General features: G+C 38.9%; 1 protein-coding gene across 1 annotated transcript in view; it reads right to left on the bottom strand.

The window, feature by feature from the left end:
• The window catches only part of CTNNA3 (catenin alpha 3), a 1,754,201-nt gene that overhangs the window by 1,598,957 nt on the left and 136,356 nt on the right, over window positions 1-18,888 (bottom strand). Inside the window, exon 4 of the mRNA XM_080823473.1 lies at window positions 10,588-10,754. Within this exon, the coding sequence (XP_080679599.1) occupies window positions 10,588-10,754 (167 nt within the window). The remainder of the gene's footprint in view (window positions 1-10,587; window positions 10,755-18,888) is intronic.

Below are 18,888 nucleotides of genomic sequence, written 5' to 3'. Positions count from 1 at the left end.
ATATGCAGCACTGACCATAAAAAAAAATCCTTTTTTCCATGTTGCATATTTATAAGACAGGATCTGCAGAATACTTTGGGGTAGGGGGAATGTTATGCCAAATAATTCTAATCTTGATGACATTTAAAAAATTCAGTTTGTCCATTTTTGTCAAAAGAATTGAGCTAATGATGCAATTTAAATATAAATTTTGTGGGATATCTGAGTGGCTCAGTAGGTTGGACATCTGCCTTTGGCTCGGGTCACGATCCCAGGGGCCTGGGATTGAGTCCTGCATTGGTCTCCTTGCTCAGTGGGGAGTGTGCTCTCCCACTGCCTGCCACCCCCCTGCTTGTGCTCCCTCTCTAACAAATAAATAAATAAAATCTTAAAAATAAATAAATAGGGGCGCCTGGGTGGCTCAGTGGGTTAAAGCCTCTGCCTTCAGCTCGGATCATGGTCCTGGGGTGCTGAGATCGAGCCCCACATCGGGCTCTCTGCTCAGCAGGGAGTCTGCTTCCCTTCTCTCTCTATGCCTGCCTCTCTGCCTGCTTGTGATCTCTGTCTGTCCAATAAATAAATAAAATCTTTAAAAATAAATACATACATATGTATATAAATTTTTCATAACAAAGAAATAATGAAACACTAACACAATTCACCACAAAAGGTCTCCCCTTTTTCTTAGATGAGGTAACATTGTTGTACTAAACACACTGATAAGTATCTTAAATGATGTAGCCTAAGCTCAGTCTCTGATACCAACAAATGTAGGAGAGAGTAGTTGGAATTAAGAACTCCCCCTCCTCCTAACATACCTGAATTCCTTTAATAATCTATTATAAGCCCATGAACTTGTCTATACACTTGTGAAAGGAATTTATAGTTAAGGTTGTCCGAACCCTTGGAGTACTATGTTCCAAAAAGGGGTTTTTTTTTTGGATCATGTATATGGGAGAGGAGTCAAGATGGCGGAGAAGTAGCAGGCTGAGACGACATCGGGTAGCAGGAGATCAGCTAGATAGCTTATCTAACCATTGTGAACACCTACAAATCCAACGGGAAATCGAAGAGAAGAAGAGCAACAATTCCAGAAACAGAAAATCGATCACTTTCTGAAAGGTAGGACCTGCGGAGAAGTGAATCCAAAGCGACGGGAAGATAGACCCCGGGGGGAGGGGCCGGCACCCAGCAAGTGGCGAAGCGACGGAACACAAAATCGGGACTTTTAAAAGTCGGCTCCACTGGGAGACATCGCTCCAGAGGCTAAACTGGGGGGAAACCCAGGCGGGGTCAGCATAACCCCAGGTCCCGCGCGGTCACAGAAGGACTGGGGGTGTCTGAGTGCCGCAGAGCTCGCAGGTATTAGAGCGGGGAAGCCGGCTACAGCGACAAAGCCGAGGAGTGAGCTCTAAGCCCAGGGTGACCTTGTGCCGGTCGCAGGCTGGGTGGGCTCGGAGCGCGGCCAGAGGCCACGGAGACGAAAGCGACCCGGCGCTTTTCTCCAGCTCCAGCAATTGACTGCTTTCCTCAATGCGTGACCGCAGGCCAGGGAGGCGGGGCGGTAGGCGCTTTGCTCTGAGAGCGCACTGAGGAGCGGAACCCCAAGCTCTCGGCTCCTCCGGGCCGGAGACTGGGAGGCCGCCATCTTCATTCCCGTCCTCCGGAACTCTACGGAAAGCGCTCAGGGAACAAAAGCTCCCGAAAGCAAACCTGAGCGGATTACTTAGCCCGGCCCCTGGCAAGGGCGGTGCAATTCCGCCTGCGGCAAAGACACTTGAGAATCACTACAACAGGCCCCTCCCCCAGAAGATTAACAAGAAACCCAGCCAAAACCAACTTCGCTCACCAAGAACAGCGGAATTCCACAGCAGGAGAAAGCAAATCTCATCTGGACAAAATGACAAGGCGGAAAAACTCACCTCAAAAAAAAGAAGAGGCCGTACCGAAGGCTGGAGACCTAATCAATACGGACATAGGTAACATGACATATCTAGAGTTCAGAATGACAATTCTCAAGGTGCTAGCCGGGCTCGAAAAAGGCATAGAAGATATTACAGAAACCCTCTCTGGAGAGATAAAAGCCCTTTCTGGAGAAATAAAAGAACTAAAATCTAACCAAGTTGAAATCAAAAAAGCTATTCATGAGGTGCAATCAAAAATGGAAGCTCTCACTGCCAGGATAAATGAGGCAGAAGAAAGAATTAGTGACATAGAAGACCAAATGATAGAGAATAAAGAAGCTGAGCAAAAGAGAGACAAACAAATACTGGACCACGAGGAGAGAATTCAAGAGATAAGTGACACCATAAGACGACACAACATTAGAATAATTGGGATTCCAGAAGAAGAAGAAAGAGAGAGGGGAGCAGAAGGTATACTGGAGACAATTATTGGAGAGAATTTTCCTAATATGGCAAAGGGAACAAACATCAAAATCCAGGAAATGCTAAGAACGCCCCTCAAAATCAATAAATATAGGTCCACACCTCGTCACCTGATAGTAAAATTTACAAGTTTGAGCGACAAAGAGAAAATCCTGAAAGCAGCCCGGGAAAAGAAGTCTGTAACATACAAGGGTAAAAACATTAGATTGGCAGCGGACCTATCCACAGAGACCTGGCAGGCCAGAAAGAACTGGCATGATATATTCAGAGCACTAAACGAGAAAAACATGCAGCCAAGAATACTATATCCGGCTAGGCTATCATTGAAAATAGAAGGAGAGATAAAGAGCTTCCAGGACAAACAAAAGCTGAAAGAATTTGCAAACACCAAACCAGCTCTACAGGAAATATTGAAAGGGGTCCCCAACGCAAAGACAGACCCTAAAAGTAGTAGATCAGAAAGAAACAGAGACAATATACAGTAACAGTCACCTTACAGGCAATGCAATGGCACTAAATTCATATCTCTCAATAGTTACCCTGAATGTTAATGGGCTCAATGCCCCAATCAAAAGACACAGGGTATCAGAATGGATAAAAAAACAAAACCCAGCAATATGCTGCCTACAAGAAACTCATTTTAGACCCAAAGACACCTCCAGATTTAAAGTGAGGGGGTGGAAAACAATGTACCATGCTAATGGACATCAGAAGAAAGCTGGGGTGGCAATCCTTATATCAGATCAATTAGATTTTAAGCCAAAGACTATAATAAGAGATGAGGAAGGACACTATATCATACTCAAAGGGTCTGTCCAAGAAGAAGATCTTACAATCTTAAATATCTATGCCCCTAACATGGGAGCAGCCAACTATATAAACCAATTAATAACAAAATCAAAGAAATACATCGACAGTAATACAATAATAGCAGGGGACTTTAACACTCCCCTCACTGAAATGGACAGATCATCTAAGCAAAAGATCAACAAGGAAATAAAGGCCTTAAATGACACACTGGACCAGATGGACATCACAGATATATTCAGAACATTCCATCCCAAAGCAACAGAATATACATTCTTCTCTAGTGCACATGGAACATTCTCCAGAATAGACCACATCCTGGGTCATAAATCAGGTCTCAACCGGTACCAAAAGATCAAGATCATTCCCTGCATACTTACAGACCACAATGCTCTGAAGCTAGAACTCAATAACAAGAGGAAATTTGGAAAGAACACAAATACATGGAGACTAAACAGCATCCTTCTAAAAAATGAATAGGTCAACCAGGAAATTAAAGAAGAATTGAAAAAATTCATGGAAACAAATGATAATGAAAACACAACGGTTCAAAATCTGTGGGACACAACAAAGGCAGTCCTGAGAGGAAAATATATAGCAGTGCAAGCCTTTCTCAAGAAACAAGAAAGGTCTCAAATACACAACCTAACCCTACACCTAAAGGAGTTGGAGAAAGAACAACAAAGAAAGCCTAAACCCAGCAGGAGAAGAGAAATCATAAAGATCAGAGCAGAAATCAATGAAATAGAAACTAAAAAAACAATAGAACAAATCAACAAAACTAGGAGCTGGTTCTTTGAAAGAATTAATAAGATTAATAAGCCCCTGGCCAGACTTATCAAAAAGAAAAGAGAAAGGATGCAAATAAAAAAATCATGAATGAAAGAGGAGAGATCACAACCAACACCAAAGAAATACAAACAATTATAAGAACATACTACGAGCAACTCTATGGCAACAAATTTGACAATATGGAAGAAATGGATACATTTCTAGAGATGTATAAACTACCACAACTGAACCAGGAAGAAATAGATAACCTGAACAGACCCATAACCAGTAAGGAGATTGAAACAGTCATCAAAAATCTCCCAACAAACAAAAGTCCAGGACCAGACGGCTTCCCAGGGGAATTCTACCAAACATTTAAAGAAGAATTAATTCCTATTCTCCTGAAACTGTTCCAAAAAATAGAAATGGAAGAAAAACTTCCAAACTCATTCTATGAGGCCAGCATCACCTTGATCCCAAAACCAGACAAGGATCCCACCAAAAAAGAGAATTACAGACCAATATCCTTGATGAACACAGATGCAAAAATTCTCACCAAAATACTGGCCAATAGGATCCAACAGTACATTAAAAGGATTATTCACCACGACCAAGTGGGATTTATTCCTGGGCTGCAAGGTTGGTTCAACATCCGCAAATCCATCAATGTGATACAATACATTAATAAAAGAAAGAGTAAGAACCATATGATACTCTCAATAGATGCTGAAAAAGCATTTGACAAAGTGCAGCATCCCTTCCTGATTAAAACTCTTCAAAGTGTAGGGATAGAAGGCACATACCTCAATATTATCAAAGCCATCTATGAAAAACCCACCGCAAATATCATTCTCAATGGAGAAAAACTGAAAGCTTTTCCGCTAAGGTCAGGAACACGGCAGGGATGTCCGTTATCACCACTGCTGTTCAACATAGTACTAGAAGTCCTAGCTTCAGCAATCAGACAACAAAAAGAAATTAAAGGCATCCAAATCGGCAAAGAAGAAGTCAAACTATCACTCTTTGCAGATGATATGATACTATATGTGGAAAACCCAAAAGACTCCACTCCAAAACTGCTAGAACTTATACAGGAATTCAGTAAAGTTTCAGGATATAAAGTCAATGCACAGAAATCAGTTGCATTTCTTTACACTAACAACAAGACAGAAGAAAGAGAAATTGAGGAGTCAGTCCCATTTACAATCGTACCCAAAACCATAAGATACCTAGGAATAAATCTAACCAAAGAGGCAAAGAATCTATACTCAGAAAACTATAAAGTACTCATGAAAGAAATTGAGGAAGACACAAAGAAATGGAAAAATATTCCATGCTCATGGATTGGAAGAACAAATATTGTGAAAATGTCTATTCTACCTAAAGCAATCTATGCATTTAATGCAATCCCTATCAAAATCCCATCCATTTTTTTAAAGAAATAGAACAAATAATCCTAAAATTTATATGGAACCAGAAAAGACCTCGAATAGCCAAAGGAATATTGAAAAAGAAAGCCAAAGTCAGTGGCATCACAATTCCAGACTTCAAGCTCTATTACAAAGCTGTCATCATCAAGACAGTATGGTACTGGCACAAAAACAGACATATAGACCAATGGAACAGAATAGAGAGCCCAGAAATAGACCCTCAACTCTATGGTCAACTAATCTTCGACAAAGCAGGAAAGAATATCCAATGGAAAAAAGACAGCCTCTTCAACAAATGGTGCTGGGAAAATTGGACAGCCACATGCAGAAAAATGAAATTGGACTATTTCCTTACACCACACAGGAAAATAGACTCAAAATGGATGAAGGACCTCAATGTGAGAAAGGAATCTATCAAAATCCTTGAGGACAATGCAGGCAGCAACCTCTTTGACCTCAACCGCAGCAACTTCTTCCTAGGAACATCGCCAAAGGCAACAGAAGCAAGGGCAAACATGAACTATTGGGATTTCATCAAGATCAAAAGCTTTTGCACAGCAAAGGAAACAGTGAACAAAACCAAAAGACAACTGACAGAATGGGAGAAGATATTTGCAAACGACATATCAGATAAAGGGCTAGTATCCAAAATCTATAAAGAACTTATCAAACTCAATACCCAAAGAACAAATAATCCAGTCAAGAAATGGGCAGAGGATATGAACACACATTTCTGCAAAGAAGACATCCAGATGGCCAACAGACACATGAAAAAATGCTCCACATCACCCGGCATCAGGGAAATACAAATCAAAACCACAATGAGATACCACCTCACACCAGTCAGAATGGCTAAAATTAACAAGTCAAGAAATGACAGATGCTGGCGAGGATGCGGAGAGAGGGGAACCCTCCTACACTGCTGGTGGGAATGCAAGCTGGTGCAACCTCTCTGGAAAACAGCATGGAGGTTCCTCAAAAAACTGAAAATAGAGCTACCCTATGACCCAGCAATTGCACTACTGGGTATATATCCTAAAGATACAAACGTGTTGCTCCGAAGGGGCACGTGCACCCGAATGTTTATAGCAGCAATGTCCACAATAGCCAAACTGTGGAAAGAGCCTAGATGTCCATCAACAGATGAATGGATAAAGAAGAGGTGGTATATATACACAATGGAATACTATGCAGCCATCAAAAGAAATGAAATCTTGCCATTTGCGACGATGTGGATGGAACTAGAGGGTATCATGCTTAGCGAAATAAGTCAATCGGAGAAAGACAACTACCATATGATCTCTTTGATATGAGGAAGTGGAGATGCAAGGCAGGGGGGGTTGGGGGGAGGTAGGAAAAGAAAAAATGAAAAGATGGGATTGGGAGGGAGACAAACCATAAAAGACTCAATCTCAAGAAACAGACTGAGGGTTGCGGGGGGGAGGGGGGACGGGGGAGGGTGGTGGGGAAATGGACATTGGGGAGGGTATGGGCTATGATGAGTGCTGTGAAATGTGTAAACCTGACGATTCACAGACCTGTACCCCTGGGGATAAAAATACATTATATGTTTATTAAAATAAAAAAAAAAGACAAATAATACTAAAATTTGTATAGAACCACAAAAGACCCCAAATAGTCAAAGCAATCTCAAAAAAGAACAGCAAAGCAGGAGGCATCACAATTCCACCTTCAAACTATATTGTAAAACTGTAATGATCAAGACAGTATGGTACTGGCACAAAAGTAGAGATACAGATCAATGGACCAGGATTTAAAAAAAATAAAAAACAGAAACAAACCAAAACTATACGGTCAACTAATCTTCAAGAAAGCAGGAAAGACTATCCAATGGAAAAAAGACACTCTCTTCAACAAATGGTGTTGGGAAAAATTGACAGCAAAATGCAAAAAATGAAACTGGACCACTTTCTTATCCAATATACAAAAATAAAAACGCAAAATGGATGAAAGACCTAAATGTGAGACAGGAAACAAACAAAATCCTAGAGGAGAACACAGGCAGTGTTCTTTGACCTCAGCCACAGCCAGTGTTCTTTGGCCTTGGCCATAGCAAATTCTTACGAGACATGTCTCCAGAGCAAGGGTACAAAATCAAAAATGAACTATTAGGACTTCATCAGGATAAATTTTCTGCACAATGAAGGAAACAATCAACAAAACTAAAAGGCAACCTACAGAATGAAAGAAGATATTTGCAAATCACATATCGGATAAAGAGTTAATATCCAAAATCTACAAAGAACTAATCAAACTGAATGCCCAAAAAACAAACAATCCAACTAAAAAATGGGCAAAAGACACAAATAAGCATTTTTCCAAAGAAGATAACCACATGGCCAACAGACACATGAGAAGATGCTCAAGATCACTCATCCTCGGGGAAATACAAATCAAAACTACAATGAGCTATCCCTTCACACCTATTGGAATAACTAAAATCAACAACTCGAGAAACAACAGGTTTGGCAAGGATGAAGAGAAAGGGGAACACTGGTGCATTGTTGGTGGTAATGCAAACTGGTGCAGCCACTGAGCCACTGTGGAAAATCATATGGAGATTCCTCAAAAAGTTAAAAATAGAACCACCCTATGACCCAGCAATTGCACTATTAGGCATTTACCCAAAGAATACAAAAATACTAATTCAAAGGGATACATGCACCCCAGTGTTTATAGCAGCATTACCAACAATAGCCAAATTATGGAAAAAGCCCATTGACCCTGAATTGCTAAGGAAATGTTGAAAAAGAAAAACGAAACTGGGGGCATCACGTTACCTGATTTCAAGCTTTACTACAAAGCTATGATCACCAAGACAGCATGGTGCTGGCATAAAAACAGACACACAGACCAGTGGAACAGAGTAGAGAGCCCAGATATGGACCCTCAACTCTGTGGTCAAGTAATCTTCAACAAAGCAGGAAAAATACACAGTGGAAAGAAGTTGTGAGATTATATGTATATATGTATATGATTATATGTGATTATATATGATTATATGTATATATGTATATGATTATATGTATATAATCTCACTTCTTTATATATATATCTTTTTACATATATAAATATATATAAATTTTATATAAATATATAGACATTTTATATATTAATTTACATAAATATATAATATATAATTTTATATATAATATCTATATATTTATATATACACATATATATGTGTGTGTGTGTATATATATAATTTTTTATAAACAAGTCCCTCCCGATTTTATTCCTCTCTGTCTTCCCCATCAGGGCTCTTCCAAAACCCTCTGTGAGCTGGAAACTGCCCTGCCTCCAGCGGGCGCCAAGCCAACCCAGCGCCAGCCTCTGTGTAATGGCACGGGTTGCCAGGCAGACAGCAACACCGCTCCTGCAGGCACAGCTGTGTGGTGTAGCGGCTGGAGTCAGAGGGTGACACACTGCTGGGAGCCTCTCGCCCAATCTGCCTGCCCGAGTGCTGTATCCAGAAGTACAGAGGAGGACAGAAATTCAGAAGTGGGGACAGAGACCTTGACGGAAAGGGAAGCAGGGAGACCGTGGGGAAGAGAGGAAGAGCACCTGGCTGTCTCAACGGAAGAAGAGGCAACTCCTGATCTTGACGTTGTGAGCTGGAGCCCCATGTTGGGTGTAGAGATTGGTTAAAAATAAAATATCTTTATAAAAAAGAGAGACAGACAAAAATTGAATGGAACCAGCAGTGCCTGCATCTGAAGCCCTTTACCGCGGCCTTCAAAGCTCAGCCTGATGTGGCTCTGAATGCCTCTTCCATCCCCTCTTGTGGTCTACCTTGCCTCCGCCTCACTGTCTCTGCATGTCAGCAGGCCTTGGCTGAGTAATATTCATACACACACACACACACACACACACACACACACATATATATGAATATATATATACATGAATTAAATATACATATATATATACACACATATATATGCCACGAAAAGAATGAATTCGGCATTTGCAACAACATGGGTGAAACTAGAGAGTATTGTGCTAAATGAAATAAGTCAGTCAGAGAAAGACAAACCATATGATTTCACTCAATTGTAGAATTTAAGAAACAACACAAATGAGCAAATGGGGAAAAAGAGAGAGGCAAACCAAGAAACTATCTTTTTTTTCTTTATTATGTTATGTTAGTCATTATACAGTACATCATTAGTTTTTGATATAGTGTTCCATGATTCATTGTTTGTGTATAACACCCAGTGCTCCATGTAATAATGCTCTCCTTAATCACCAGGATAACCCATCCCCCTACCCCCTTCTCCTCTGACAGGGCCACATGCACTCCACTGTTCATAGCAGCAATGTCCACAATAGCCAAAGTGTGGAAGAAACAGAGATGCCTTTCAACAGATCAATGAATAAAGAAGGTGTGGTCCATATATACAATAGAATATTACTCAGCCATCAGAAAGGATGACTACCTACCATTTGCATTGACATGGATGGAACTGGAGGGGATTATGCTAAGTGAGATAAGTCAAGCAGAGAAAGACAATCATTATATGGTTTCCCTTATATGTGGAACATAAGGAATATGAATGAATATGAATGAAGGACATTAGGAAAAGGAAAGGAAAAATGAAGTGAATGAATATGAATGAAGGACATTAGGAGAAGGAAAGGAAAAATGAAGTGAATGAATATGAATGAAGGACATTAGGAGAAGGAAAGGAAAAATGAAGTAGGGGGAAACCAGTGGGGGAAATGAACCATGAGAGAATATGTACTACAAGAAACAGAGTCTTAACTGAAGAGGTCAAAAACTGAAGAGAACAGATGGTTGGTAGTGGGGGGATGGGTGAAATAGGTAACAGGGATTAAGGAGTGCACTTCCTTAAAAAACAAAAAAAAAGGAGTTCACTTGTGATGAGCCCCAAGTGCTGAATCACTAAATTGTATGCCTGAAAGTATATGTTAACATTTAGTTACATAACATAACACTATATGTTAACTAGAATTTAAATAAAAAATTTAAAAATTTCAATAAACAAAATAACTTCTGGCTTTGTTCTTTTGAGATATACAAGAGTTGCATAATCTAATTGAATCATCTTCTGCTGGGTGACATTAAGAAATGAAGGTGAGGTTGGGATGCACTAGGATTAATACCAGTTTCAGAAAATGGAATTAGAAGTGAGAACAATGCCAAGGTAAACTAGCCATCTTTTACTTACAGCTGACACGTGCTGCAAGAGACTCATGACATCTATCATGTCTGCGAGGATAAGGAGTCTGGTAACTGCAGCCAACAAGGTACGAGCAGCTTGAACCACAGCCTCCCTTTTGGGGAGATAACATGGGTCATCTGCAAATCTCTCAGCTGATACTTTCAGAGCTTCACCTGAAAAACATAACAAAAATAATATACTTTAAGTTTCACCTATACCTGTTTAAGCATTTATCATCTTAATTCCAACTACATTTTATGACTAAGCATAATATTAAAATAGTGTCAGTTGACACTAGGACACTGTTAAAAAACAATGGAGTTTAAAATTGGCATTTGTTTTTAATAAATGCTCTGGAGTTTAAGAAGCATGATACCATCTTTCTGCAAGAGAACTATGTTCAACTGACTAGCAACATCTACTAGAATTGCTGTCAACTTCTGTCTTTGCTGAATCTCATTTGCTGTAAAAGGTTTCATTACTAAGACTTCAATTGGAAACAATCTTGTTTATAAAAATACGGTAAATCTTCATTGAGTTACTTTCCAAGTCAGTGTTAGAAAAGAGCTAGCCTGGGCACCTAGGTGGCTCAGTCAGTTAAGAGTCTGCCTTCACCTCAGGTCATGATCCTGGGGACCTGGAACTGAGTCCTGCATTGGGCTCCCTGCTCAGCAGAGAGTCTGCTTCTCCCTCTGTCATTCACCCCACTCATGCTCACGCTCTCTCTCTTTCTCTCAAATAAATAAAATATTTAAAAAAAGAAAAAGAAAAAGAAAAGAGCTAGCCTTCAAAACAGGAACTCTCTGATAAAAGTTTAACATAGGCAGATTTTCCTAAACTGTCAATATAATAACCTGCATCCTAAACTTAGTCACAGAAATTATATATCACAGTACGTAACTGTTAGAAAAATATACCTAAAATTTTTAAGATTTTTTTCATTGAAAATACATCGTATGATAAAAGCAATGTGAACTCATTCATTTTTAAAAGTTCACAGTTCAAGGAGGAGTCCAAGATGGCAGAGGAGTAGGAAACCTTAATTTCATCTGGTCTCGGGAATTCAGCTAGATGGCTCTCAAACCATTCTGAACACCTGCGAACTCAACTGGAGGTTGAAGAAAAGAATGCCTGCAACTCTACAAATAGAAAAGCAACCACTTTCTGAAAGAATGGCAAGATGGAAAAAACTCACCTCAAAAAACAGAGCAAGAGGCAGTACTGACTGCCAGGGACATAATCAGTATGGACATAAGTAAGATGTCAGAATTAGAATTCAGAATAACAATTATAAAGATACTAGGTGGTTTCAAAAAAAAAAAAAGCATAGAAGATACTACAAAATCCCTTTCTGGAGAAATAAAAGAACTAAAATCTAATCAAGTCAAAAAGGCTATTAATGAGATGCAATAAAAAATGGAGGCTCCAACTGCTTGGATAAATGGGGCAGAAGAGAGAATTAGTGGTATAGAAGACAAAATGATGGAAAACAAAGAAGCTGAGAAAAAGAAAGATAAACAACTCTTGGATCACGAGGGGAGAATTCAAGAGATAACTGATACCATAGAGCAAAACATATTTACAATAATTGGGATCCCAAAAGAAGAGGAAAGAGGAAGGGGGCAGAATGTATATTGGAGCAGATTATAACAGAGAACATCCCTAATCTGGAGAAGGAAACAGGCATTCAAGTCCAGGAGGCACAGAGAACTCCCCCCCAACATCAATAAAAATAGGTCAACAATCTGACATATAATAGTGAAACCTGCAAATCTCAGAGACAAAGAGAAAATCCTGAAAGCAGCTTGGGACAAGAGGTTTGTAACCTACAAGACTAGAATCATTAGACTGGCAGTAGACTTACCTACAGACTGCAGGCCAGAAAAGACTGGCATAATCAAGGTTCTAAATGAGAAAAATATGCAGCTAAGAATACTTTATCCAGCTACATTGTCATTCAAAATGGAAGGAGAAATAAAAAGCTTCTAAGAAAAACAGAAACTAAAAGAATTTGTAATCACCAAACCAGCCCTGCAAGAAAGATGAAAGGTGATCCTCTAAGGGAAGGGACAGCCCAAAAGTAATATAGACCAGAAAGGAATAGAGAAAACATACAGAAACAGCCTGACAGGTAATATAAAAGCACAAAATTCATATCTTTCAATAATTACTCTGAATGTTAATGGGATAATGTCCCAATCAAAAGACACATGGTACCAGACTGTATGAAAAAATAAGACCCATTGATATGTTCTCTGGAAGAGACTCACTGTAGACCCAAAGACACCTCCAGATTGAAAGTGACAGGGTGGAGAACCATTTATCATGCTAATGGAAATCAAAAGAAAGCTGGGGTGACAATCCTTATATCAGGCAAATTAAATTTTAAATCTACGACTATAAGGACACTATATCATAATAAAGAGGTCTATCCAACAAGAAGATCTAACAATTGTAAATATCTATGCCCCTAACATGGGTGCAGCCAATTATATAAACCAATTAATAACAAAATTAAATAAACACATCAATAACAATAAAATAGTAGGGATTTTAAGACCCCACTCATGGCAATGGACAGATCATTTAAGCAAAGGATCAACAAGGAAATAAAAGCTTTAAATGATACCCTGGACCAGATGGACATCACAGATATATTCAGAACACTCCATCCCAAAACAAAAGAATACACATTCTTCTCTACTGCACATGGAACATTCTCCAGTATAGATCACATCCTGGGTCACAAATCAGGTCTCAACTGGTACCAAAAGAATGGGATCTCTCCCTGCATATTTTCAGACCACAATGCACTGAAACAAGAACTCAAACACAAAAGGAAAGTTGGAAAGAAATCAAATACATGGAGGCTAAAGAGCATCCTACTAAAAAATGAATGGGTCAGGGCACCTGGGTGGCTCAGTGGGTTAAGTAAGTCTCTGCCTTCGGCTCATGTCATGATCTCAGGGTCCTGGGATTGAGTCCCGCATTGGGCTCTCTGCTTGGCAGGGAGCCTGCTTCCTCCTTTCTCTCTCTGCATGCTTCTCTGCCTACTTGTGATTTCTGTCAAATAAGTAAATAAAATCTTTAAAAAAAAAAAAAAGAATGAATGGGTCAACCAGGAAATTAAAGAAGAATTTTTAAAAATTCATGGAAACAAATGAAAATGAAAACATAACTGTTCAAAAACTGGGCAGTTTTTGCAGTGTGACAGCAAAGGCAGTCCTGAGAGGAAAGTATATAGCCATATAAGCCATTCTCAAGAAACAAAAAACATCTCGGGCACAAAACCTAACTCTACACCTAAAGGAGCTGGAGAAAGAACAACAAAGAAAGCCTAAACCCAGCAGGAGAAGAGAAATCATAAAGATCAGAGCAGAAATCAATGAAATAGAAACCAAAAGAACAGCAGAACAAATCAACGGAACTAGGAGCTCGTTCTCTGAAATAATTAATAAGATTGATAAACCCCTGGCCAGGATTATCAAAGAGAAAGGACCCAAATAAATAAAATCATGAGTGATAGAGGAGAGATCACAACCAACACCAGAGAAATACAGTTATAAGAACATATTATAAGCAATGATACACCAGCAAGTTAGGCAATCTGGAAGAAATGGATGCATTCTTAGAGATGTATAAACTACCAAAACTGAATGAGAAAGAAATAGAACACCTGAACAGACCCATAACCAGTAAGGAAATTGAAACACTAATCAAAAATCTCTGAAAAAACAAGGGCCCAGGGCCAGACGGCTTCCCAGGGGAATTCTACCAAACATTTAAAGAAGAATTAATACTTATTCTGAAACTGTTTCAAAAAATAGAAATAGAAAGAAAACTTTCAAACTCATTCTTTGAGGCCAGCATTACCTTGATCCCAAAACCAGACAAATACCCCATCAAAAAAGAGAATTACACACCAATAGCCTTGATGAACACAGATGCAAAAATTCTTACCAAAATACTAGCCAATAAGATCCAACAGTACATTAAAAGGATTATTCACCACGACCAAGTGGCATTTATTCCTGGGCTGCAAGGTTGGTTCAACACCCGCAAATCAATCAATGAGATACAATATATTAATAAAAGAAAGAACAAGAACCCTATGATACTCTCAATAGATGCTGAAAAAGCATTTGACAAAGTACAGCATCCTTTCTTGATCAAAACTCTTCAAAGGGTAGGGAGGGTATGTTCCTCAATATCATCAAAGCCATCTATGAAAAACCCACAGTGAATATCATTCTCAATGGGGAAAAACTGAGAGCTTTCCCCTAAGCTCAAGAACACGGCAGGGCTATCCACCATCACCACTGCTATTCAACATAGTTCTAGAAGTCCTAGCCTCAGCAATGAGACATCAAAAAGAAATGAAATGCCTCAAAAAGAAATGAGCCTAGGTGGCTCAGCGGCTGCCTTCGGCTCAGATCATGATCCCAGGGTCTGGGATTGAGTCCCGCATCAGGCTCCTTTCTCAGCAGGGAGCCTGCTTCTCTCTCTGACTCTGCCTCTCTCTCTCTCTGAAAAATAAATAAATAAATTTTTTAAAAAAAAGAAAGAAAGAAAGAGAAAGAAAAGGCATCCAAATCATTAAAGAAGAAGTCAAACTCTCACTCTTTGCAGGTGATATGATACTTTACGTGGAAAATCCAAAAAACTCCACTCAAAAATGCTAGAACTTGTACACAAATTCAGTGAAATGCCAGGATATAAAATCAATGCACAGAAATCAGTTGTATTTCTATACATCAACAGCAAGAGAGAAGAAAGAGAAATTAATGGAGTCAATCCCATTTAAAACTACACCCAAAACCGTAAGATACCTAGAACTAAATCTAACCAGAAAAACGAAACTGGACCATTTCCTTATACCACACACAAAAATCGACTCAAAATGGATGAAAGACCTCAATGTGAGACAGGGATCCATCAAAATCCTTGTGGAGAACACAGGCAGCAACCTCTTCGACCTCAGCCACAGCAACTTCTTCCTAGAAACACTGCCAACAGCAAGGGAAGCAAGGGCAAAAATGAACTATCGGGACTTCATCAAGATCAAAAGTTTTGCACAGCAAAGGAAATAGTCAACAAGACCAAAAGACAACAAAAAGAGTGGGAAAAGATTTTTTGCAAATGACATATCAGATAAAGGGCTAGTATCCAAAATCTATAAAGAACTTATGAAACTGATCATCCAAAGAACAAATAATCCAATGAAGAAATGGGCAGACGACATGAACAGACATTTCTGCAAAGATATCCAGATGAAAAAGTGCTCAACACCACTGGGCATCAGGGAAATATAAATCAAAACCATAGTGAGATACCACCTCACACCAGTCAGAATGGCTAAAAGTAACAAGTCAGGAAATGACAGATGTTGGAGAGGATGTGGAAAAAGGTGAACCCTCCTACACTGTTGGTGGGAATGCAAGCTGGTGCAGCCACTCTGGAAAACAGCATGGAAGTTCCTCAAAAAGTTGAAAATAGAGCTACCCTATGACCCAGCAATCACACTACTGGGTATTTATCCTAAAGATAAAAACATAGGGATCCAAAGGGGCACGTGCATCTGAATGTTTATAGCAGCAATGTCCATAATAGCCAAACTATGGAAAGAACCGAGATGTCCATCAACAGATGAATGGATATACTATGCAGCCATAAAAAAACTGAAATCTTGCCCTTTGCAACAATGTGGATGGAACTAGAGGACATTATGCTAAATGAAATAAGTCAATCAGAGGAAGACAATTATCATACAATCGCTCTGATATGAGGAATTTGAAAGGCAGGGTGGGGGATCATGGTGGGTAGGGAGAGAAAAAATGAAACAAGATGGGATCAGGAGGGAGACAAACCATAAGAGACTCTTAATCTCAGGAAACAAACTGAGGGTTGTTGGGGGGGGGTGGGGGAAGGGATAGGGTAGCTGGGTTATGGACATTGGGGAAGGTATGTGCTATGGTGAGTGCTGTGAATTGTGTTAAGACTGATGATTCACAGAACTGTACCTCTGAAGCAAATAATACATTATATGTTAATTTTTAAAAAGAAAATTTAAAAAAAAAAGAATTATCCAACAGAAAAAAGTCAGTTCAACTAATGGCTTTGGGAAAATTGGACAGCCACATCAGAAGAATGAAACTGGGGGCGCCTGGGTGGCTCAGTGGTTAAAGACTCTGCCTTCGGCTCAGGTCATGATCCCAGGGTCCTGGGATCGAGCCCCGCATCGGGCTCTCTGCTCAGCAGGGAGCCTGCTTCCTCCTCTCTCTCTGCCTGCCTCTCTGCCTACTTGTGTCTGTCAAATAAATAAATAAAATCTTTAAAAAAAAAAAAAAAGAAAGAAAGTTTCTTAAAAAAAAAAAAAAGAAGAAGAAGAAGAATGAAACCACCATTTCCTTATACCATATACAAAAACAGATTAGTACGTAAATGTGAGGCAGGAATCCACCAAAATCCTTGAGGAGAAAACAGGAACCAACCTCTCTGACCTCAGCCACAGCAACTTCTTGCTAGACATGTCTCCAAAGGCAAGAGAGACAAAGGCAAAAATGAAATTTTGGGACTTCATCAAGATAAAAAATATTTTGCACAGCAAAGAAACAGTCGACAAAACCAAAAGACAACCAAAAGAATGGGAAAAGGTATTTGCAAATGACATATCAGATAAAGGGTGGTATTCAGTATCTATAAAGAACTTATCAAACTCTCCACCCAAAGAACAAACAGTCTAATCAAGAAATGGGCAGAAGGCATGAACAGACATTTCTGCAAAGACATCCAAATGGCCAACAGTTACATTAAAAAGTATTCAACATCACTCGGCCTCAGGGAAATACAAATCAAAACCACAATGCAATATACTACCTCACACCAGTCAGAATCACTAAAATTAACAAGCCAGGAAATGACAGATGTTGGTGAGGATGAGGAGAAAGGGGAAACTTCCTATGCCATTGGCAGAAATGCAAGCTGGTGCAGCCACTCTGGAAAACAGCATGGAGGTTCCTCAAAAAGTTGAAAATTGAGCTACCCTACAACAATTATCATATCTCACTGATAAAAGAAATAAAAGAAGAAGATCATAGGGAAAGAGGAAAAAATAAAACAAAATCAGAGAAGATGACAAACCATAAGTGACTCTTAATCATAGAAAACAAACTGAGGCTTGTTGGAGGGGAAGTGGGTAGGGGGATGGGGTAACTGGGTGATGGACATTAAGGAGGGCACATGATGTAATGAGCACTGGGTATTATATAAGACTGGTTGGGGCCTGGGTGGCTCAGTCAGTTAAGCCTCTGCCTTCAGCTCAGATCATGATCCCAGGGTCCTGGGACTAAGCCCCAAACAGAACGCCCTGCTCAGCAAGAAGTCTGCTTCTCCCTTTGCCTTTCCCTCTCCCTCTACCCCTCCCCCTCTCCTTCTGACTCTCCTCTTCCACTTGGTGCTCTCTTGCTTTTTCTCTTTCAAATAAATAAGATCTTAAAAAACAAAAAAAGACTGGTGTATCACTGACCTATACATCTGAAACTAATAATACATTGTATGTTAATTGAATTTCAGAGAATCAGTCCAAATCCAACCATTCATTGTAAAAAATCATTTTTTACATTCATTGTAAAAAATGATTTGTAATGGAGATTTTACTAATACAATAATGTCTCTTTTATTTAGCTCTGCTTTATTTATATAAAAAATTAAAGTTAAAAGCATAACCCACAAAAAATTTAACTATGTAATATTATAATTACTTACAGTAAAAGCAAAAAGAATGAATATTCTAAACTAAAAAAAATTTAAAAATAAAGTCCATAAGTGTATAATATGAAAAATTTCCTCTTTATTTCTCTCCAGGAAAATAACTGTTAAAGAATTTTCACATGTGCTGTTTTTTAAGTTTTTCAATTTAAATTTGTTTTTATTATGAAAGTGATATGTGCTCATTACTTTTAAATAATTCAGCATACTGAAGAGTATAAGGGGAAAAAATTTTATGAAGTCTCTATATGAATCATCCAAAAATTGAGTTCTTGTATAGCCACCCAGAAGTTTTTCCACAAATATATGTTCTATGTGTGCATATGTATGTAAAAATTTACATACACATATATATATTTATATATATGTATGGGTATATATATATTATATATTTATATATATGTATGTAAATACATATATATATGTATTTACATACACATATATAAATTTATATATATTTATATGTATTGTTAATGTACCTTATGAATATATTTACATATTCATATATATTAATATATAAAGAAAGATTTTCTGTCATGA

The sequence above is a fragment of the Martes martes genome (genome assembly GCF_963455335.1).
Source record: "Martes martes genome assembly, chromosome: 14".
NCBI classification, from domain to species: Eukaryota; Metazoa; Chordata; class Mammalia; order Carnivora; family Mustelidae; genus Martes; species Martes martes.
This window is presented reverse-complemented; position numbering and strand designations above follow the sequence as displayed.